The sequence below is a fragment of the Chelonia mydas genome, chromosome 21 (assembly GCF_015237465.2).
Source record: "Chelonia mydas isolate rCheMyd1 chromosome 21, rCheMyd1.pri.v2, whole genome shotgun sequence".
In the NCBI taxonomy this organism is placed as follows: domain Eukaryota; kingdom Metazoa; phylum Chordata; order Testudines; family Cheloniidae; genus Chelonia; species Chelonia mydas.
Window position 1 is genome coordinate 12,972,564 of NC_051261.2, and position 16,577 is coordinate 12,989,140.

General features: G+C 48.6%; 1 protein-coding gene across 1 annotated transcript; it reads left to right on the forward strand.

Annotated features, from left to right (window-relative positions):
* Positions 1 to 1,054: 1,054 nt before the first annotated feature.
* On the forward strand, positions 1,055 to 2,670 carry KCNA10 (potassium voltage-gated channel subfamily A member 10). The gene has a single exon (XM_007063529.4). It carries the CDS (start codon positions 1,105 to 1,107, stop codon positions 2,653 to 2,655), a length of 1,551 nt encoding a protein of 516 aa, XP_007063591.1. The 5' UTR covers positions 1,055 to 1,104; the 3' UTR covers positions 2,656 to 2,670.
* Positions 2,671 to 16,577: the final 13,907 nt, after the last annotated feature.

A 16,577-nucleotide genomic window follows, 5' to 3' on the forward strand; every position in this document is an offset into this window, starting at 1 on the left:
CAGCCTCGTTCAGGAGGTGATGTTCCTGTGCTATCGGAAGAGGGCCTGTTGGAACATGCTCCCTCTGCCAGGGGGCCATGCTGGCAGAGCCTCTGTAGTGTAGACATGACCCCAGAGAGAGAAGTGACTTATCCAGAGGTATCTAGGTGCCTAACTCCCTTGAAATCAATGGGAGTTAGGTGCCAAAATACCTTGGAGGACTGGGCTTGAGTGACTCAGGGACTGGTAATGGGATAGGGAGCTTCTCACCTCTAGCTCATGTGGCCTGGGTCTGTAACCGCTGGCTGATGAGAAATGAGTTGGGGGGGCTCAGTGCAGGTTTTAATGTGATGTGTGTGCACATTACCACAACAGCACCCCTAGAGAGCCCACGAAGGGCTGAACTTTCCTCTCCTAGCAGTGCTCCCACTAGGTCAGGGATGAGGCATACAAGAGCACTGCTCCTGGGCCTGGCCTATCCATAAGAGAGTTTTCAGTTCCTGGGGTGTCAGTCTAGCACCTTCATCAGGCCAAATTGGAGGCTGGGAGTCAAATCCTGGGCATTGACGTCAGAGATACCAGGATCTGGCCCAGTGTCTCTCCTGGTTAGATCTCAGGAAGCTGGCAGTCAGGACACCTGGGTTCTTTTCCAGGATCTGCGTCTGTCTCACTGTGACCTCGGAGGCACTGGTTGTGAAGCTTCGTTACCGTAATTAGTGCGTACAAAGCACTTTGAACTCCTTGTTGGAAAGGTACTAAAACATTGCAGGGAGAGGGGGCTGCCAACCAGGACTCCGGGGTTCTATCCCAGGCTCTGCTACTGCCTTAACCTTGGGCACTATGAGCTGTATTGGGAGGGTGAAATGCAATAATGAATGCATGCAAAGTCCTTGGTTGAAAGAGACGATGAAAGGATTATCACTAAGTACAATTAATTTTTATTAAAAAAAAGGTTATCCTGGTCTCAGATCTATTTTATTCTTTGCATGCAAGGAGGAAGTGACACACATATACATAATTCATCTCCGTATCTCTGTCTGTTTGCTTGCAGATCATCATAGCGTGGGAAAGACGCAAGCTGCCGGTTTCTGACCCCGGGATTTATGCTGCTAATCTGATTACTGTATGATGGAAGTGTCCAGTTGGAAGGAGATGGAGGTGGCACTAGTCAGTTTTGACAACAATGATGAGATAATGGAAGATCCCTGTTATTCAAACGACTTCAGCACTGCTGCCCAATTGCAGAAGGGACACCCCAGCTGTGCCAGCCTCTTGCCCCACTGGAGAATCCTCCTCAACAGTGAGAACACCAACAATGAGACCATTTTCTCCAAGTTCTCTGCCGAGTTCGGTGAGCACCTAATGGGGGAGCGGGAGGGCATGGACGAGGGTGAACAGAGAGTCATCATCAACATTGCTGGGCTGAGGTTCGAGACGCAGCTCAAAACCCTCAATCAGTTTCCAGAGACGCTACTCGGCGACCCAGAGAAGCGGATGTGCTACTTTGACTCCATGAGAAACGAGTATTTCTTTGACAGGAACAGGCCCAGTTTTGATGGGATCCTCTACTACTACCAGTCCGGTGGGAAAATCCGGCGCCCGGCCAATGTCCCCATAGATGTCTTTGCCGATGAAATCACCTTCTATGAGCTGGGCAATGAAGCCATGGACCAGTTCAGGGAAGATGAAGGGTTCATCAAGGACCCTGAGACTCTTCTGCCCACCAATGATTTTCACAGGCAGTTCTGGCTGCTGTTTGAGTACCCTGAAAGCTCCAGTGCGGCCAGGGGCGTGGCTTTGGTCTCAGTCTTGGTCATTGTCATTTCCATCATCATCTTCTGCGTGGAGACCTTGCCCGAGTTCAGGGAGGAACGGGAGTTCAAGGTCATCAAGGACGCTGCTAACAACTTGACCAAAGCCAACCTGGCCCCGAGCACCTTCACGGACCCCTTCTTTGTCATAGAGACAGCCTGCATCATCTGGTTCTCGTTTGAGCTCTTAGTCAGATTTGTGGTCTGCCCCAGCAAGGCTGCGTTCTTCAGGAACATCATGAACATCATCGACATTGTGTCCATCATTCCCTACTTCGTGACCCTCACCACTGAGCTGGTCCAGCACAACGAACAAAATGGGCAGCAAAACATGTCCCTGGCCATACTGAGGATCATCCGTTTGGTCCGGGTCTTCCGCATCTTCAAGCTCTCGCGGCATTCCAAGGGCCTGCAGATCCTGGGGCAGACCCTCAAGGCCAGCATGCGGGAGCTGGGCTTGCTCATCTTCTTCCTCTTCATCGGAGTCATCCTCTTCTCCAGCGCCATCTACTTTGCGGAGGTGGACGAGCCACAGTCTCATTTTTCCAGCATCCCTGATGGGTTCTGGTGGGCTGTGGTGACCATGACAACAGTCGGCTATGGAGACATGTGCCCTACCACGTTGGGTGGGAAGATAGTGGGAACCCTGTGTGCTATTGCGGGGGTGTTAACCATCGCGCTTCCTGTCCCAGTCATCGTCTCCAACTTTAACTATTTCTACCACAGGGAGACGGAGAACGAGGAGAAGCAAATTCTACCCAGGGAAGTGGAGAAAATACTTACCAGCCTGGCTGCAGCCAATGGCAGCATGGAGTCCTTGAACAAAACCAATGGGGGTTGTGACCGTGACATGCCCAGGAAATGATGACAGGTCATGGGCTTGAAGGGACTGCCTGGTATCAGAATGGATTTGATAAATGAATGGGGTGTAAACCATCTGCACTCTGTAATTTTTTTAAAAAACACAGTATGCTTTTTTCTTTTTTGGTAAACATTTTGCAATCCTCCAATTTTCTGCGGCCGTTCAAATAAACATGGTCTTTTATCTCTCCCCTCTGCCCACCGACCTGTTTCATTATCCAATGCTCAGCATTTCGCTCCTCTGCTTGGGAACTGAAACTTGTTTCAGTGAGCATGTGGTAGATAGTAAAGCTAATACCAATCTCTTTTCAGCTGTAGATCTCAAAGCGCTTCTCCAATGAGGTCAGCTTCCTTATTGCCAATTTACAGACAGGGAAACTAAGGCCAGAGAGGCAAAGTGACTTCCCCAAGGTCACCCAGCAGGGCAGTGGTAGGAATAGAAAACAGCTCTCCCGAGGCCTAGTCCAGTGCATGATCCACTGGGCCACGCTGCTGGAATGAACAGCTATGACCATAACAGGGTCGGCCTTAAGTGGATGGATTCTCAAAGCACAGAGGAACCTGATTCTTCAATACCGTACACCTTAGGGCTGACTCTCCACCGGCTTGTAAGTTTTGTTGTTGTTCACAGCTGTGCAAGGTGGGTATAAAGAAGAGTGCTGTGATGGGGCACACAGGCCCCATACCAGTCAGGAGAGGCGTAACAAGGACTTCTGGCCCCATCTGCCTCCTGCTACCCTACTACACCTGCAGCAAATGTCAGGTGTGGAGAGAGGTGTTAAAAGGAGAAGGCCCAGCTCAGTCTGAGACTGACCAGGAAGCAGAGCAGAGCTCAGCTCTGCTTCGCTTCTTCCTTGGTGAGGGACGTCTGGTTTCAGCCAACAGTCAGAGAGAGCTTGCTGCCTGGACAAGCCCTCCCGGTGGATGGGACAATGGGGCCTGGGGAACTTGTCTAAACAGGCTGGCCGCATGAAGACTAGCCCCGAGTAGAGGGGTGGCGCCCAGCTGAAGACTAATTGGACAACCCTAGTTTTGAGTTTGTAGCTTTTCTTTTTGTTTGGACTTTAGTATTCCGGAAGGGTTGGGATTCAGGTGCCCTTTAGCCGGAGGGCTAAAGCACCACTACATTGGACCTGTGAGAGGTGACAACTGATCTTCGGAGACCCTGTAACAAGGTGAGGAGTACCCTGTCAGGCCACAAGGGGGCACCATGGAGAAGGGTTGTTGACTGGTTAGAGCACTAGCTTGGGACCTGGATTCAGTTCCCTGCTCTGCCACAGATTCCTGTGTGGCCTTGGGTGAGTCATTTAGTCTCTCTGTGCCTCAGTTCCCCATCTGTAACAATGGCACTGCCCAGCCTCACAGGGGTTTTAGGAGGATAAATGCATTAATAGATTGTGTGGTTCTCCGATGCCACAGTGTTGAGAGCATGTAAGTACCCAGGACAGAAAAATTTAGAATCCTAGAAATATGTCAGCCTGGAAGGGACCTCAAGAGGTCATCTACTCCAGCCCCCTGTGCTGAGGCAGAGCCAAATAAACCTAGACCAGCCCTGACAGGGGTTTGTCTAACCTGTGCTTAAAAACCCCTCGGTGATGGGTATTCCACAAGCTCTGTGGGAAGCCTGTTCCAGAGCTTGACTATCTTTGTAGTTACAAAGTTTGACACAACAGGTTTCCATCAGAAAATACAGTTTCGTTGAAACAGAAACATTTTGCAGCAACATGTCCGTTCTGACAAAATCTTCGATGGGAGAAAATATGAACCAACCATTTCAACTTTTATTTCATTTCAGTAATTTAAAACAATACGAGTAAATGTTTTGGTGTTTTCATTCGTTTTGTTTTGACTTTTATATTATATCAAAATATTCATTGCAATATATATTATATTTAATACTATGTATAATTGCATTTTTATATCATAGGGTTTCGACATTATAGAAATGAAACGTTTTGATGTTTCCACATTAGAATTTCTGTTCTGAGGTAACTTGCCAAATTTTGACTTTTCGTTCCAATTTGGAACGAAAACCAAATGGATTGGTTCACAAGCGACTGTTCTCATTGGTGGTTCTGGAAACATTTCTATTGGATTTGGGGGTTTACAGAATTTTTCTTCACAACATTTAAAATATGGGATAAGTATAAGTTGATGGTATCACTTTGGGGCCTGATCCAACCCCCTGGAAATCAAGGGGAACTTTTGACTGGGTTTTAGCTCAGGCCCAATGAGATGGGTGCTAGCACCAGTCAGGGCCAGTCCTCAGTACGTTAGGTGCAGGTTGATTGCTGAGTATGTTGGAAAGTTATTATTTACTGTTGTGCCTAGAAGCCCCAGTCATGTCCCAGGACCCCATTGTGTCAGGTGCTGTACGGGCACAGAACGTAAAGACAGACTCTGCCCCAAAGAGCTTACAATCTAAGTTGAATTCTGCTATGGTGCTATGTCATTTCTTGCCGCTTGCCCCACCCCCATTTCCGTATTCCCAGTTCTCCTTTTATCTTCCGTTCATTTTTCTTTTACTTCCTTTCTTTCTCCTTCACCCCCTTTATTATTTTGCATGCACCCTCTGTGTGTCTCTCTCACTCACTCCCCATCTCTCTCTTTTCCTCAGGGCCTCCATACTCTCAGACTCCCCGGTCTCTTCCTTGCTTCTGAACTCTGGACCAGATCCTCCATGCAGCAGAGCTGTGACCAGCGCAGGATCTGGGGTAGTGGAAGGGGAAAGGTAGCCCTAAGCTATCCGTATCCTCAGCTGAATCCAAAGCCTGTGAGCGGCTCTAAGTTACTCTGTAGAGAATAGAGCGGAGCAAATAATTTATTTTTAGGCTCAGAGGCTGAACTGGTAAGCTGGTTTGGTTTAAACTGAAACTGATGGGGTTTTTTTTTTTTCCATTTTTTTTTTGTTTTGGGTTGTTTTCAGGAGTTTTGCCACCCTTTAAAACAACAACAACATTTTTAGCCAGAGCACTTTTTAAAAATGAAAAGTTGAAATTTCAAAATGCCCGAAATGAAACCTTTCTAAATGAATCAGTAGGGCTGCCACCTCTGAGGTACAAACCCCAGGACATCCGGGACGGTCCTGAGCCCACAAAATGGGAAAGCTGGCAGTGTGCATTGAGTGCCCTCACACATCTCCCAGGGCAGCCACCTCCCAAGCGGGACAATAGGTGTGACCCTAAGAATTGGGCCCAATGGAGTTATTCCCGATTTACCCCAGGGGGAGTGAGACAGGAATCAGGGCCGATGGTGTGACTCCTGATGTAAACTGGGATGAACGAGAGCAGTCGGACCTGCTGATTCTGGTGGGTGCACGCGTGGTTGCGGGGGAGTAGCTCCTCAACTGTTCTTATGCTCTTGCTCCAGAATTAATGCTCCAATGTAATTCTGTTGCTTTTAGTTTGAAAGCATAAGGAAGCGACGCTGGTGCGAGGCACGCCCTCGTGAATCAGAGATGTGACAGATCCGTTAGAGGGCATTAGCTAGCTGGTTAAATTCAAACACTGCAGCTCTTGCGTGAAGATCAGTTTGACAGACATAACTGGTCCATGTTAAGGTGCGTCGTGTGGCTGGCATGATTGCTGCTGTTTCTGGGCCAGAGAGGGAGGGATGTTTTAGGTGAAAATTCTGCAAACAGGCAGGCACAAAACAGGAATGTCTCAGCATACCCGGTTACCCGACTACCTTGCCCCTGGGAAAGCATGCATGGTAGGAAAAGGTGCAAAGCTTTCTTCTTTAGCACTACCGCCCACTGCTAGCAGTGGCTGGAATCGCACTCTCTGTGCTCCTGAGAACAGGGTGTCCTCCCAAGGGTGCAAGCCTCCTCAAGGAGTGGGGAAGGGGCGAGGCTAGGGCAGAGCTGGCTATCTGCAGAAGGAAGCACACATTTGCACCCCCTTCGGGGCTGGTGTTGGTGTAGAGTCCCCACTTCCCTGTCTTGCAGAGGGTAAAGGCTTTACAAACACTTATCTGGAGAGGTGAGTGAATAGAATCATAGAATATCAGGGTTGGAAGGGACCTCAGGAGGTCATCTAGTCCCACCCGCTGCTCAAAGCAGGACCGATCCCCAACTAAATCATCCCAGCCAGGGCTTTCTCAAGCCTGACCTTAAAAACTTCTAAGGAAGGAGATTCCACCACAAATAGCACTAGCCCCATTACCCAGAAGGGGTCACAAAGGCACAGATGGGGGTCACACGGTGAGCCAGGATTGGAATCCAGGGGGTGAAATCCTGGACCCTGGAAGTCAGTGGGAGTTTTGCTGTTGACCTCAGTAGAGCCAGGATTTCACTTAGTATCTCCTGGCTCCCAGGCCCAGACCCACAAAAGGACTTACATGCCAAACTTTCTGACAAGCATGGGACTTAGGACACATCCCTTTCCTCAGCATCTCCCACTGGATAGCTGAGATGACTCCACAGATAGCATCCTGGCTCATGTGAATCCCCTTCGTAGGTGCCTGTCTCTCCTGACGTGTTGTATAGGGGTCCTGGATAGCTAACTCAGGATTTGCCGATTCCACTGCATGGCCAGGTACCTCAAAGCTGGAACTTGCAACTCCTTATTCCTTTTGTGGATTTGGCCTCCCCATCCAGTGCTTTCTTCATCATGAGCCTCTTCCTTTTCCAAGATGTAGCTGGTAACCAGTGCTACTCTGAATGCACCTCTTCTGAGAGTCAATCAGTGCAGCTGGTTTCAAAGAACGCTTCCTTATTTCCAAGACTCCGTTTTCGACCTGGGGGTCTGGGAAGCCCCAGTGAAAATCAGGGGAGGTTCAACAGGCTGCCCTGTGAAATGTCAGCATGTGACACTCTCGCCAAAGGCTTATCTTCCCTGGAGATTTCTACCTTGAATTAATTGATTACCAGTCCGGATACTCTGCAGAAGTTTGTTTCAGGTGATAGATATTTGCGGTTTACCTGGCCTGGGTTGATCCCTAAGGTAAAGAACACTGTTTGTAGCCCTGATCAAATGTGTGCAAATTATCCACAACTAGTCTTCACAGATGCATTGCATGTCCTGAGATAACTGGCAATTGGTTAATTTATGCTAAAAACTCCAGTGTTGACAGATCCATAGCAGTGTTTCCTCAGGAAAAATCAATTGCCCCGGACATTGTTCACCAGGAACTGTTCTGAAGCCCAAGGCAGAGACCCCTCATTACCCCTGTTAGCATAGAATGGAGGAGAGAAAAAAACCTGGAGAAAGAGAGCACCCCAAGAAAAAAAGCAATCCTTTCTTTATTGTGTAGCACTGTAAGACAGTCATTTCTGCAGATGGATCAGCAGTGGCATGTATGCAGCTGGGCACATCTGCAGCACAGCTGGGTCTTGACTGGAGTACAAATCTATCCAGCTATCAGGTGGGTCTGTGGCAGGTATACACCCTGCCGCCTATGCAGAGAGGACTCGGCTAATGCTTCTCTGTTCGGCCCCAGGAACTGGAAAGGTAGGTATGCAATTTAGGAGCCCGATCTGTGGTGAATAAAGTCGGGGTGCTCTAGCATTGCACTCTGATGACGCAGAAGGTCATTAAATGGGTAAGCCGAGAACAGCTGTTCCTGCCAGAGCTGTCCTCTTAGTTCCCCAGGTGCTAACAAAACTTTTTGCTGAGGAAATGTATTTGCTCTGATCTAGAGGCCTGGTTTTGTAGTTGGCCTCCACAGTGCGGTCCCTGTCTGATCTCATGACAGAGGGCACGGGCTATTTTGCTACGTTGCTGCTCATAGATGTCACAGTGGCTGTTTCATGTTCCAGGCAGCCAGCTCAAGGGTGAAAAGACAAGGATACCTTCTGCCTGGCTAATGCCCAGTGACAACGTGAATGACGAGTGATGGGATGAGAGAAGCAAGCACCTTTATGGGTGACTCTAGCATAGGGGTTCTCAAACTGGGGGTTGGAACCCCTCAGGGGGGTCACAAGGCTATTACATGGGGGGGTCGCAAGCTGATAGCCTCCACCCCAAACACTGCTTTGCCTCTAGCATTTATAATGGTGTTAAATATATAAAAACGTGTTTTTAATTTATAAGGGGGGGTCGCACTCAGAGCTTGCTATGTGAAAGGGGTCACCAGTACAAAAGTTTGAGAACCAGTGCTCTAATGAGCCTGGAGTAGCATTGTAGGATAAGAGGCCAGAGGCCCATTGGCTTTAATTACCCAAGAAGTGCAATAAACTTTCCTAAAATGCACTGCCTGGAGTATCTCGCTGGGATGGTGGACTGGGAGTTTAGAAATTGAACAAGGATGTTTAGGGCTTGATCAGGTGTGGTGCTCAGTGGCGGGTGCAAGACCATCGTACCAGGGAGGCAATGGGTGAGGTTGTAGGCTAAATACCAAGGCTGGGGTTGTCTCCAAGAGCTCAGCAGAGCGGGGACACGTGGGGTGCTGAGCACTCTTAAAAGTCCGGCCTCCACTGTGGGTGCCAATTGTGTGAAAATCTGTCCCCAGGTGTTGTGTCTGCACTGAGGGATAATCAATCAGCACCTACTCCCCTATGCTCCTGGAGAGAAAAGGGGTGGGCTGTGGGTGTGGCCGGGGAGAAAAGGGTGGGGTGGAGCTCAACAGAAAAGGGGTGAGGTATGGGTGTGGCCAGGGAGAAAAGGAGTGGGGTAGGGTGTGGCCATAGGGGAAAGGGGTGGGCTATGGGTGTGGCTGGGGAGAAAAGGGGTGGGGGTGGGGGGTGGCTGGGACAGGATTAAGCAGAGTCCTCATCCAGCTAATGAGAGCTCTGTGCTCCCTTTCAGCCTCACTCCTATGGCGGCTGGGTCTCCACGTCTCGTAGATGAAGATTCAGGGAGGCCCTGCACTCCAGGTCCTCCTCATCCCTGCTTACCTCATGTTGATCCCGTCTGCACCAGACAGCTTCAGTCCCTTTCTGGGCTTTGCAGCCAGTGGTGGGGCATCCCTGACGGCCACTTGGGACATTCCAGCCCTTTTTCCTTCTGCTTCCCAACCAAGGATGAAAATACAAAGGTGAGAGGTACAGTTTAGCCCCCGTAACAGTGCAGGGGAATGCGCAAGAACCAGTCTCCTCTTCTGAGCAGGGATCAGGCTCCATCCTATCACCACTGGGCCCCCATTATCATAGTAACTGATCACCTCATACTCCTTAAAGTATTTATCCTCGTCGGGCAGTGCTGTTATCCCCATTTTACAGATGGGGAACTGAGGCACAGAGAGACCAAGGGCCAGATTTCTAAAGGAATTTAGGTGCCTGTCTCCCACTGATTTCAATGGGAGTTAAGTGCCTAAACACCTTTAAAAATCTGGCCCCAAGTGACTTACCCAGCCTCCTGCAGGAAAGCTTGTGGGAGACCAAGGAATTGAAGCCAGGTATCCTATGTCCCCGCCTATTGCCTGAACTGCTGGGCTGTCCTTCCTTTCCTGACCTTGCATTCTGGGTAAATACGACACCCAGAACCCCACCAATTGCACTGGCCAACTTCGCACTCAAGGTCTGAATTCCGGATGGGAGAATTGCTTGACACTGACTCCTGGCTGACTCTCTGAATAACCTGATTTATAACCTGAGCCATATCAAGCTGGCCACGGCATGCACGAAGCCGTAGACTGCTGGGGCAGCGTGAGAGCATGTTAGCTTACACCCGGGGCTGTAGCCACCACTTGTTCTTTCCCTCTGAATCTGCGCACTCTGAACAATAGCGAGAGGTGCCAGGTGAAAATAAGGGGATGGTGCAGAGGACTGGTACTGGGGTCTGGAGACTTCACCTCTGGTTATTACTGGATGCCTGTTGAACAAAGTGGCATCTGGTGCTGGTGCAAAACCAAAGTTCCCAGCCATGCGCCACCCGCTGCCATTTAGCTCTGATGCTGGAGTGAGAAGGGAGTCTGACCAGACTGTGCTGCAGTTCAGCAATCTCCAGTTGGCATGCAGTCACTTAGGGATATTGCTAGCCAGCGTAAGTTAGAGCAGACACTAGGCTGCTCAAAGCTATTCTGCTAATAGGGTTGACACAGAAGAGGCCATGAGGATGGCTCTCGCCACAAACATCTTGCATCCAGCAAGATCTCAGTGGAGGAAAGCGATTGCTCTGTGATGTTTTGGGGGCATTTGGGGAAGCATTCAAACTTTTGGACAATTCCCCATTATTCAGTCTGGGCTCTTGGCTTTTCACTTGCACCTAGAGCTGAAGAGAAGAAGCAACAAAGAATTGGGGGCGGGGAGCACCACCAACTGACAGCTGCTATAAACAATGTTTTGCACCAGGGAGAAATGATCTTGCAAAGCAAACCAGCCAGGCAGCCCCTCTGTAAGATGAAACTAATTTACCCCACTGTGCTACTTTGTTAAATAAGTGAGGACCACTCATGCCCATAACAATAATGGATGGAGCTGTTCAAACATGGTCTCAAATGCTGCACTGGTTCTGCCATGAGGTTTTTGGCCTGTTCAGAAACACTTTTCTCACTGTGACAGATGAAGGGCTCAGGAAAGAACACTTCAAGAATATCTGCCTTTGTCCTGGGTGTACCACTTGCTATTTTTAAGCTGAGCTGCCTCGTGGTTATCATTGTTGAATGGTGATGGATATCCACCCTGAAATCTCTTACTGCTGAATCAGACAAAGGGCAAATTCCCCGGGAGACTTATAGATTCATAGATATTAAGGTCAGAAGGGACCATTATGATCATCTAATCTGACCTCCTGCACAATGCAGGCCACAGAATCTCATCCACCCACTCCTGCGAAAAACCTCTCACCAATGTCTGAGCTATTGAAGTTCTCAAATCGTGGTTTAAAGACTTCAAGGAGCAGAGACGTCTCAAAGGAGAGTTCTTCTGGAAGAAATGTACGAAGCTTGCTTCTCCTTTCATCCTCTATACATGCTGATGGATCTCCAGCTATTCCTGATTTACAGAAGAGTGAGTGAGCCGGGAATTAATCCCAGTGCTATTACGCCTGATTTACATTAGGATGAGTGAGGCTCTTTTTGATAAGTATATGACATCAATCAGGTCTTAATTAATACCCATCTTACCATAGAATATCAGGGTTGGAAAGGACCTCAGGAGGTCATCTAGTCCCACCCCCTGCTCAAAGCAGGACCAATCCCCAATTTTTGGCCCAGATCCCTAAATGGCTTCCTCAAGGACTGAACTCACAGCGCTGGGTTTAGCAGGCCAATACTCAAACCCCTGAGCTATCTATATGTGACTCAATCTTACTAGAACATAGGGTCTGATTCAAAGCCCAATGAAATCAATAGAAAGACATGTGGACCCAGATCCACAAAGGTGCTTAGGTGTCCAAGTCCCAGTTCTGGCTCTACTGTGATCTGCAAAACTGCTGCCGAACCCTGTAGGTGAGTTTAAGCACTCAGGACCTAAGTTTTCAGGGTGACAGTTCCTTTGGTGCCTAAACCAGCAGCCATCCGCAGCCTGAAAAGTCTTTCAACGTTTTTCAAATCCACACAGGAAAATGCTTTTATCTAATGGCAAGCAAATCTAGGCAAGCGGTAAACACGTTGGTCAGTTTCGTCTCAATCAAGCAATTTAGCAGGCACATTGCATAGAGTTTGCAGTTTATTGGCTGATTTCAGATGAAATGGCTGCATAAAGTGAATTATAACAATCCCCAAACCATTAAAGACTCACAGTTGGCCTTAGAAAACAGAGGGAAGATTTAGATTGTAAGCAGTTAGAGCAGGTGCTTTCTGGATGTTTGGTGTTTGTCTAGCACCCGGCACAATGGGGTCCTGGTCCACCACAGGGACTCCTAGATGCTACCACAATACAAATAATACTGATAGCAAGGCTCCTGGAATAGTAAAGCAGTAGAAGGTGTTTGATTCACTCCAGGATAGATATCTTCCAACCTGTGCGCTCCTTAACTGCAGCAGTAACAACCGTGTAGAAACCAGATGTGGAGACCCTTATCTGAGCAACCTAACAGTTCCTCCAGAGGTGGCCAGTTATCTCACTCAAGAAAACATGGGGCAAAGTTCAGAGTCTCATTAGCAGAATCAGTGGGGTAAGAGAGGGAGATGGATGAGATATCATCTGCCGAGTAGGATAGCTGGCCGGGATGAACTAAAAATTCTGACCTCCAAAGCAAACAGCATAAATAAGAAGGGGCATGGGACCAAGAATGAAGCCCTGGAGCAAACACCATCAATCCTTCAGCGAGCAACGCCAGCAAAACCAAACAGCCTATTGAGGATGGAGGCAAGAGACAGCAGCCCTGGAAACTTCTGCAAAGAGACCCCCCCATCCACCCACCCACCCAAGGCCGATGGCATCAGATATATGTGGCAAGAAGAAGGGGGATTTTTTTCTTTTGCAATCTCTTTTGCCAAGAGCTTCACCGGCTTGGAAAAGGATTGGATATTTAGATCTGAATACTTATATGGCTAATACTTATATGTGGATATTTAGGTGGAGGACAAGAATATTCAGAGTTAGGAGGGTAAGATTAAAAAACACAATAAGTTTGGAAGGGCTTTAAACCCTCTTGCTTCAGGGCACGAGCTGACCTCTAACCAATGGGGTCAGGAGGAAACTTCCCCTGGGGCAAGTTAACCCATCACTGTCTATTGAAGGGTTCCTGAAACCTTCCTCTGAAGCAGCAGGTGCTGGCTCCTATTGGAGACAGGATCCTCATGGGCTAGCTGGACCGGTCTGATCTTGATAGTCCCTGTGTTCATACTGCTCTGGCACTGCTAGTACTTGCCCTGTGGTTAAAAGTAAGGCCGTCAGTCAGTGATCACCTGCTTACCTGCCACTGCCACTGAATTAAAGTGGCCATCTGGCCACGGAGGCATATGAAGGTGGGAGCATGTGAGATCCTGTGTAACCATCCTGCCTCTGTAGCATCCTATTTCCAAGATGCAGTTATGCAACTGCTGTGCAACCTGGAAGCAATCATGCAGGATAAGGTGCCCGGTGATGCCAGATACCGCAGGTACATGATGAAAAGCATGAGGCTCACTCACACCCGCTTCCCTGAGAGCACCTGCCTGTCCTTCCTTGCATGGTATAGCTTTCAGAAAACATTCACTGCTGGCTAATGAAGCTGCATAATTACATCGTCAGCCAGGTTCCCAATGGGCATTTGAGAACGGCAGTGGGGATTTTATCCCGCTGCCTTCAGAGAGATTGCAAAAGACTAATAAAAATCTGCATTTAAGGGACAAAGAGAGCTCAGGGCAACCAACACTCCTGGCAGGGTGTGTTAACCGCCAGCTAAATCAATGGGCATTTGAGGACAGGCAAGGTTCCCTCTCCTTCTCTTCCTGTGTACAAGGGGGGTTGTCATGGGTGAATCCCGCAGCTTTGGCTGGCACCTAGTGGGGAGTCTTAGTATTGTCCTATGAAGTAAGCAGAGCAGGCTGGGAACTGTTCTATATCAATAATGGGCCAGATCCCCAGCTGATGTAAATTAGTGCAGCCCTGCATATTTCAATACGGACACTGGTTCACACCAGCTGAGCTGGTCCTGCATTCTCTACCAGTTTAGGTTTACACCTGATCCTGTTTGACTTTGTTTCTGTTGCGTGTAAGTATTCGTGGCTGAGTCGTTTGGGTGAACTTGTTGTCAGCCTGGGATGCGGTATGTGTTCCTAGCTGCAATGGGAGAGCTTAAAAGATCTCCAACAGCTACGTGACTGGAAATGGAGCGCGCTCAGCTCGAAATACTCAACGAGGACGTCAAAATCCGCATCAGCGTTGCCAGACACCTTCCTGTAGGCTTGGAGGAGGATTGTTTGGCCTGGAGATGTTTAAATCACCTCCAGCCAAGAACTGGCATGTCAAGAGTCTGCATGCAGAAATGAGGCTATTGCAGTGGTCCAAACACATGTGATTATGGTGAAATGCAAACCATGCAACATCTGCTGGTCTGCCAGCTCCTGGAGGAACTGTGCACCACGGAATATCTTGTCAGGGCTACAGACCGGGCCATATCATGTACCCAACACTGGAAAAAACTATGATTGTGATGGAAAGACATAAGAAGAAGAAGCCCATGATGTAATAAACGGGTGACACAAAGGCATGCTGGGAAGAACCTGGATTTATCTCCTGAACCCAGTCACCTCCTATGGACCAGAGTTACCAAGGCTTGATAATGCCCATGGTCCATAATGGGGATCAGTGACTCCAGTAGCAGCTAACACAGCTTCTCAACAGCACTAGCTGACAGCCTTGCTACAGTGAAATGTGCAAAACTATGGCCAAATCCCAGTGACTGCAAACTGCAGGTAGCAGCTGAGAGATGGAAAGCATATCTCGGAGCCATCTGGGAGTGACTGCTCCACCAATGTGACGGAGGAGAGATCGGAACACAGAGGTGCTTTCTACTCCAGCATCTGAAATAGGAGAGCATGTGACTGATTCCCACAAATTACCGCCACAGTCAAAAACACATCTTCTCAAAACCAAACACACATAATAAGGAACAACCATTTGAAGACCAAAGGGACTGAGCGTTGGGATTCTAGAATTCTGTTCCTGACTCTATGTGGCCTTGATGCAGTCACCGCGCCTCTCTGTGCCTCAGTTTCCCCAATGTGTAAAATGTGAATGATGATACTGACTCTCCTTTATAAAGTGCTTTGATAGCTACGTGGTCGGGAATGGACAATACCGGGCATAGGGGATTGGACCCCATGCACAATGTGTAGCCTCCTCCTGTCTGGTTGGGACATACATGAGTTGACTGTCTGGTTTTTTTTACTCTTATCAGCATGGCAATTCAAAGCATTCAAAAATCACCATTCAAGCTCCTGAAAAAATCATGAGATTTTTAAAAAAAAAAACACATCTGGGGACCTTTTGGTTTCTGTGCTTTAGGGTGCACTTGGGACATGTGTTCAAAGCTTTCCCCTGCAATCAGGAGGGCTAGAAATGAACTTGTTTTTTTAATGACAGCTGAGAGTTTCCTGGAACCACCTCACTCCAGGAGCTGGTGCATTAAGAAGTATGCCAAATATTGCAAGACTCATCATAAAAAGTTGTGAGAGCACCATTTGCCCAGCGTGGCATGTCAAGAAACTCTCACTAAACTGCATTATAATGCGTCCTGAACGACCCCTTTCTCAGACTCATTTTCTTGCCCTTTAAAGCCTCAAGGTTAGAAACAGAGTAATTTAAGAGTTCCTGAAAGGCCTTATTTAAGTGCAGCCTATGTGGGTATCATAGAGCCCGTGAAGTGTGCCTGTGTGTGTGTTTGCACACTGGTGTGCGCACATCCATCACTGCCCCCTGCATGGCATGCGCCAGCCCTGCCTCATTGGTTTGTATTGCCCTGGCCTCCTAGTAGCTGGAAGCCTGAAATGAGGACATGGGCCAAGCTTTTCAAAAGCTACTAGTAATTTTGGGAGCCTCTATTTTTTTTTCCGTGCTCACCTGGAGACTCACTAAAGGGGCTGGATTATGCAGGAAGTGCTGAGCACCTGCCCTTTGGCAATCCAGCCCCTTTAAGGAGTCTCAAGTTGGGCTCCAAAAAAATCGAGTCACCCAAAGTTACTTTTGAACATTTTGGATGCAGTGACTCTGCTGCTGAGAGCTGCTCCCAGATCCCCTTCCTTTGTAGCTCTGGTGTTGAGGCCTGGGGAACTAGAAGGTGGTCGGAGGTCTATCCCCAATGCTTTGTGCTGGGGAGGTGATGATCAGTGTCCATGCAACACATACGACACACCTCAGTACAAAAGGAGAGGAAAGCGGGGAGGGGTGCCTTGAGCATGCCACATTCTGGGGATTGATGACACGCACTCGTACTACCCAGTGCTGTGATCCCTGGCTGACCAGGCCAGTTGGTCCCTGTGCTGTTCTGCTTCTCTGAGATAGTAGCAGTGAGTAATTGCTGTCCCTGAGTGAGTTGTCTGGCATCCCTGTTGCTCAAGTCCCCGTTGAACATTGCTTGTGTGTGCCTTGGGGGTGACGGATGGAGGCTGGGGAAGAAT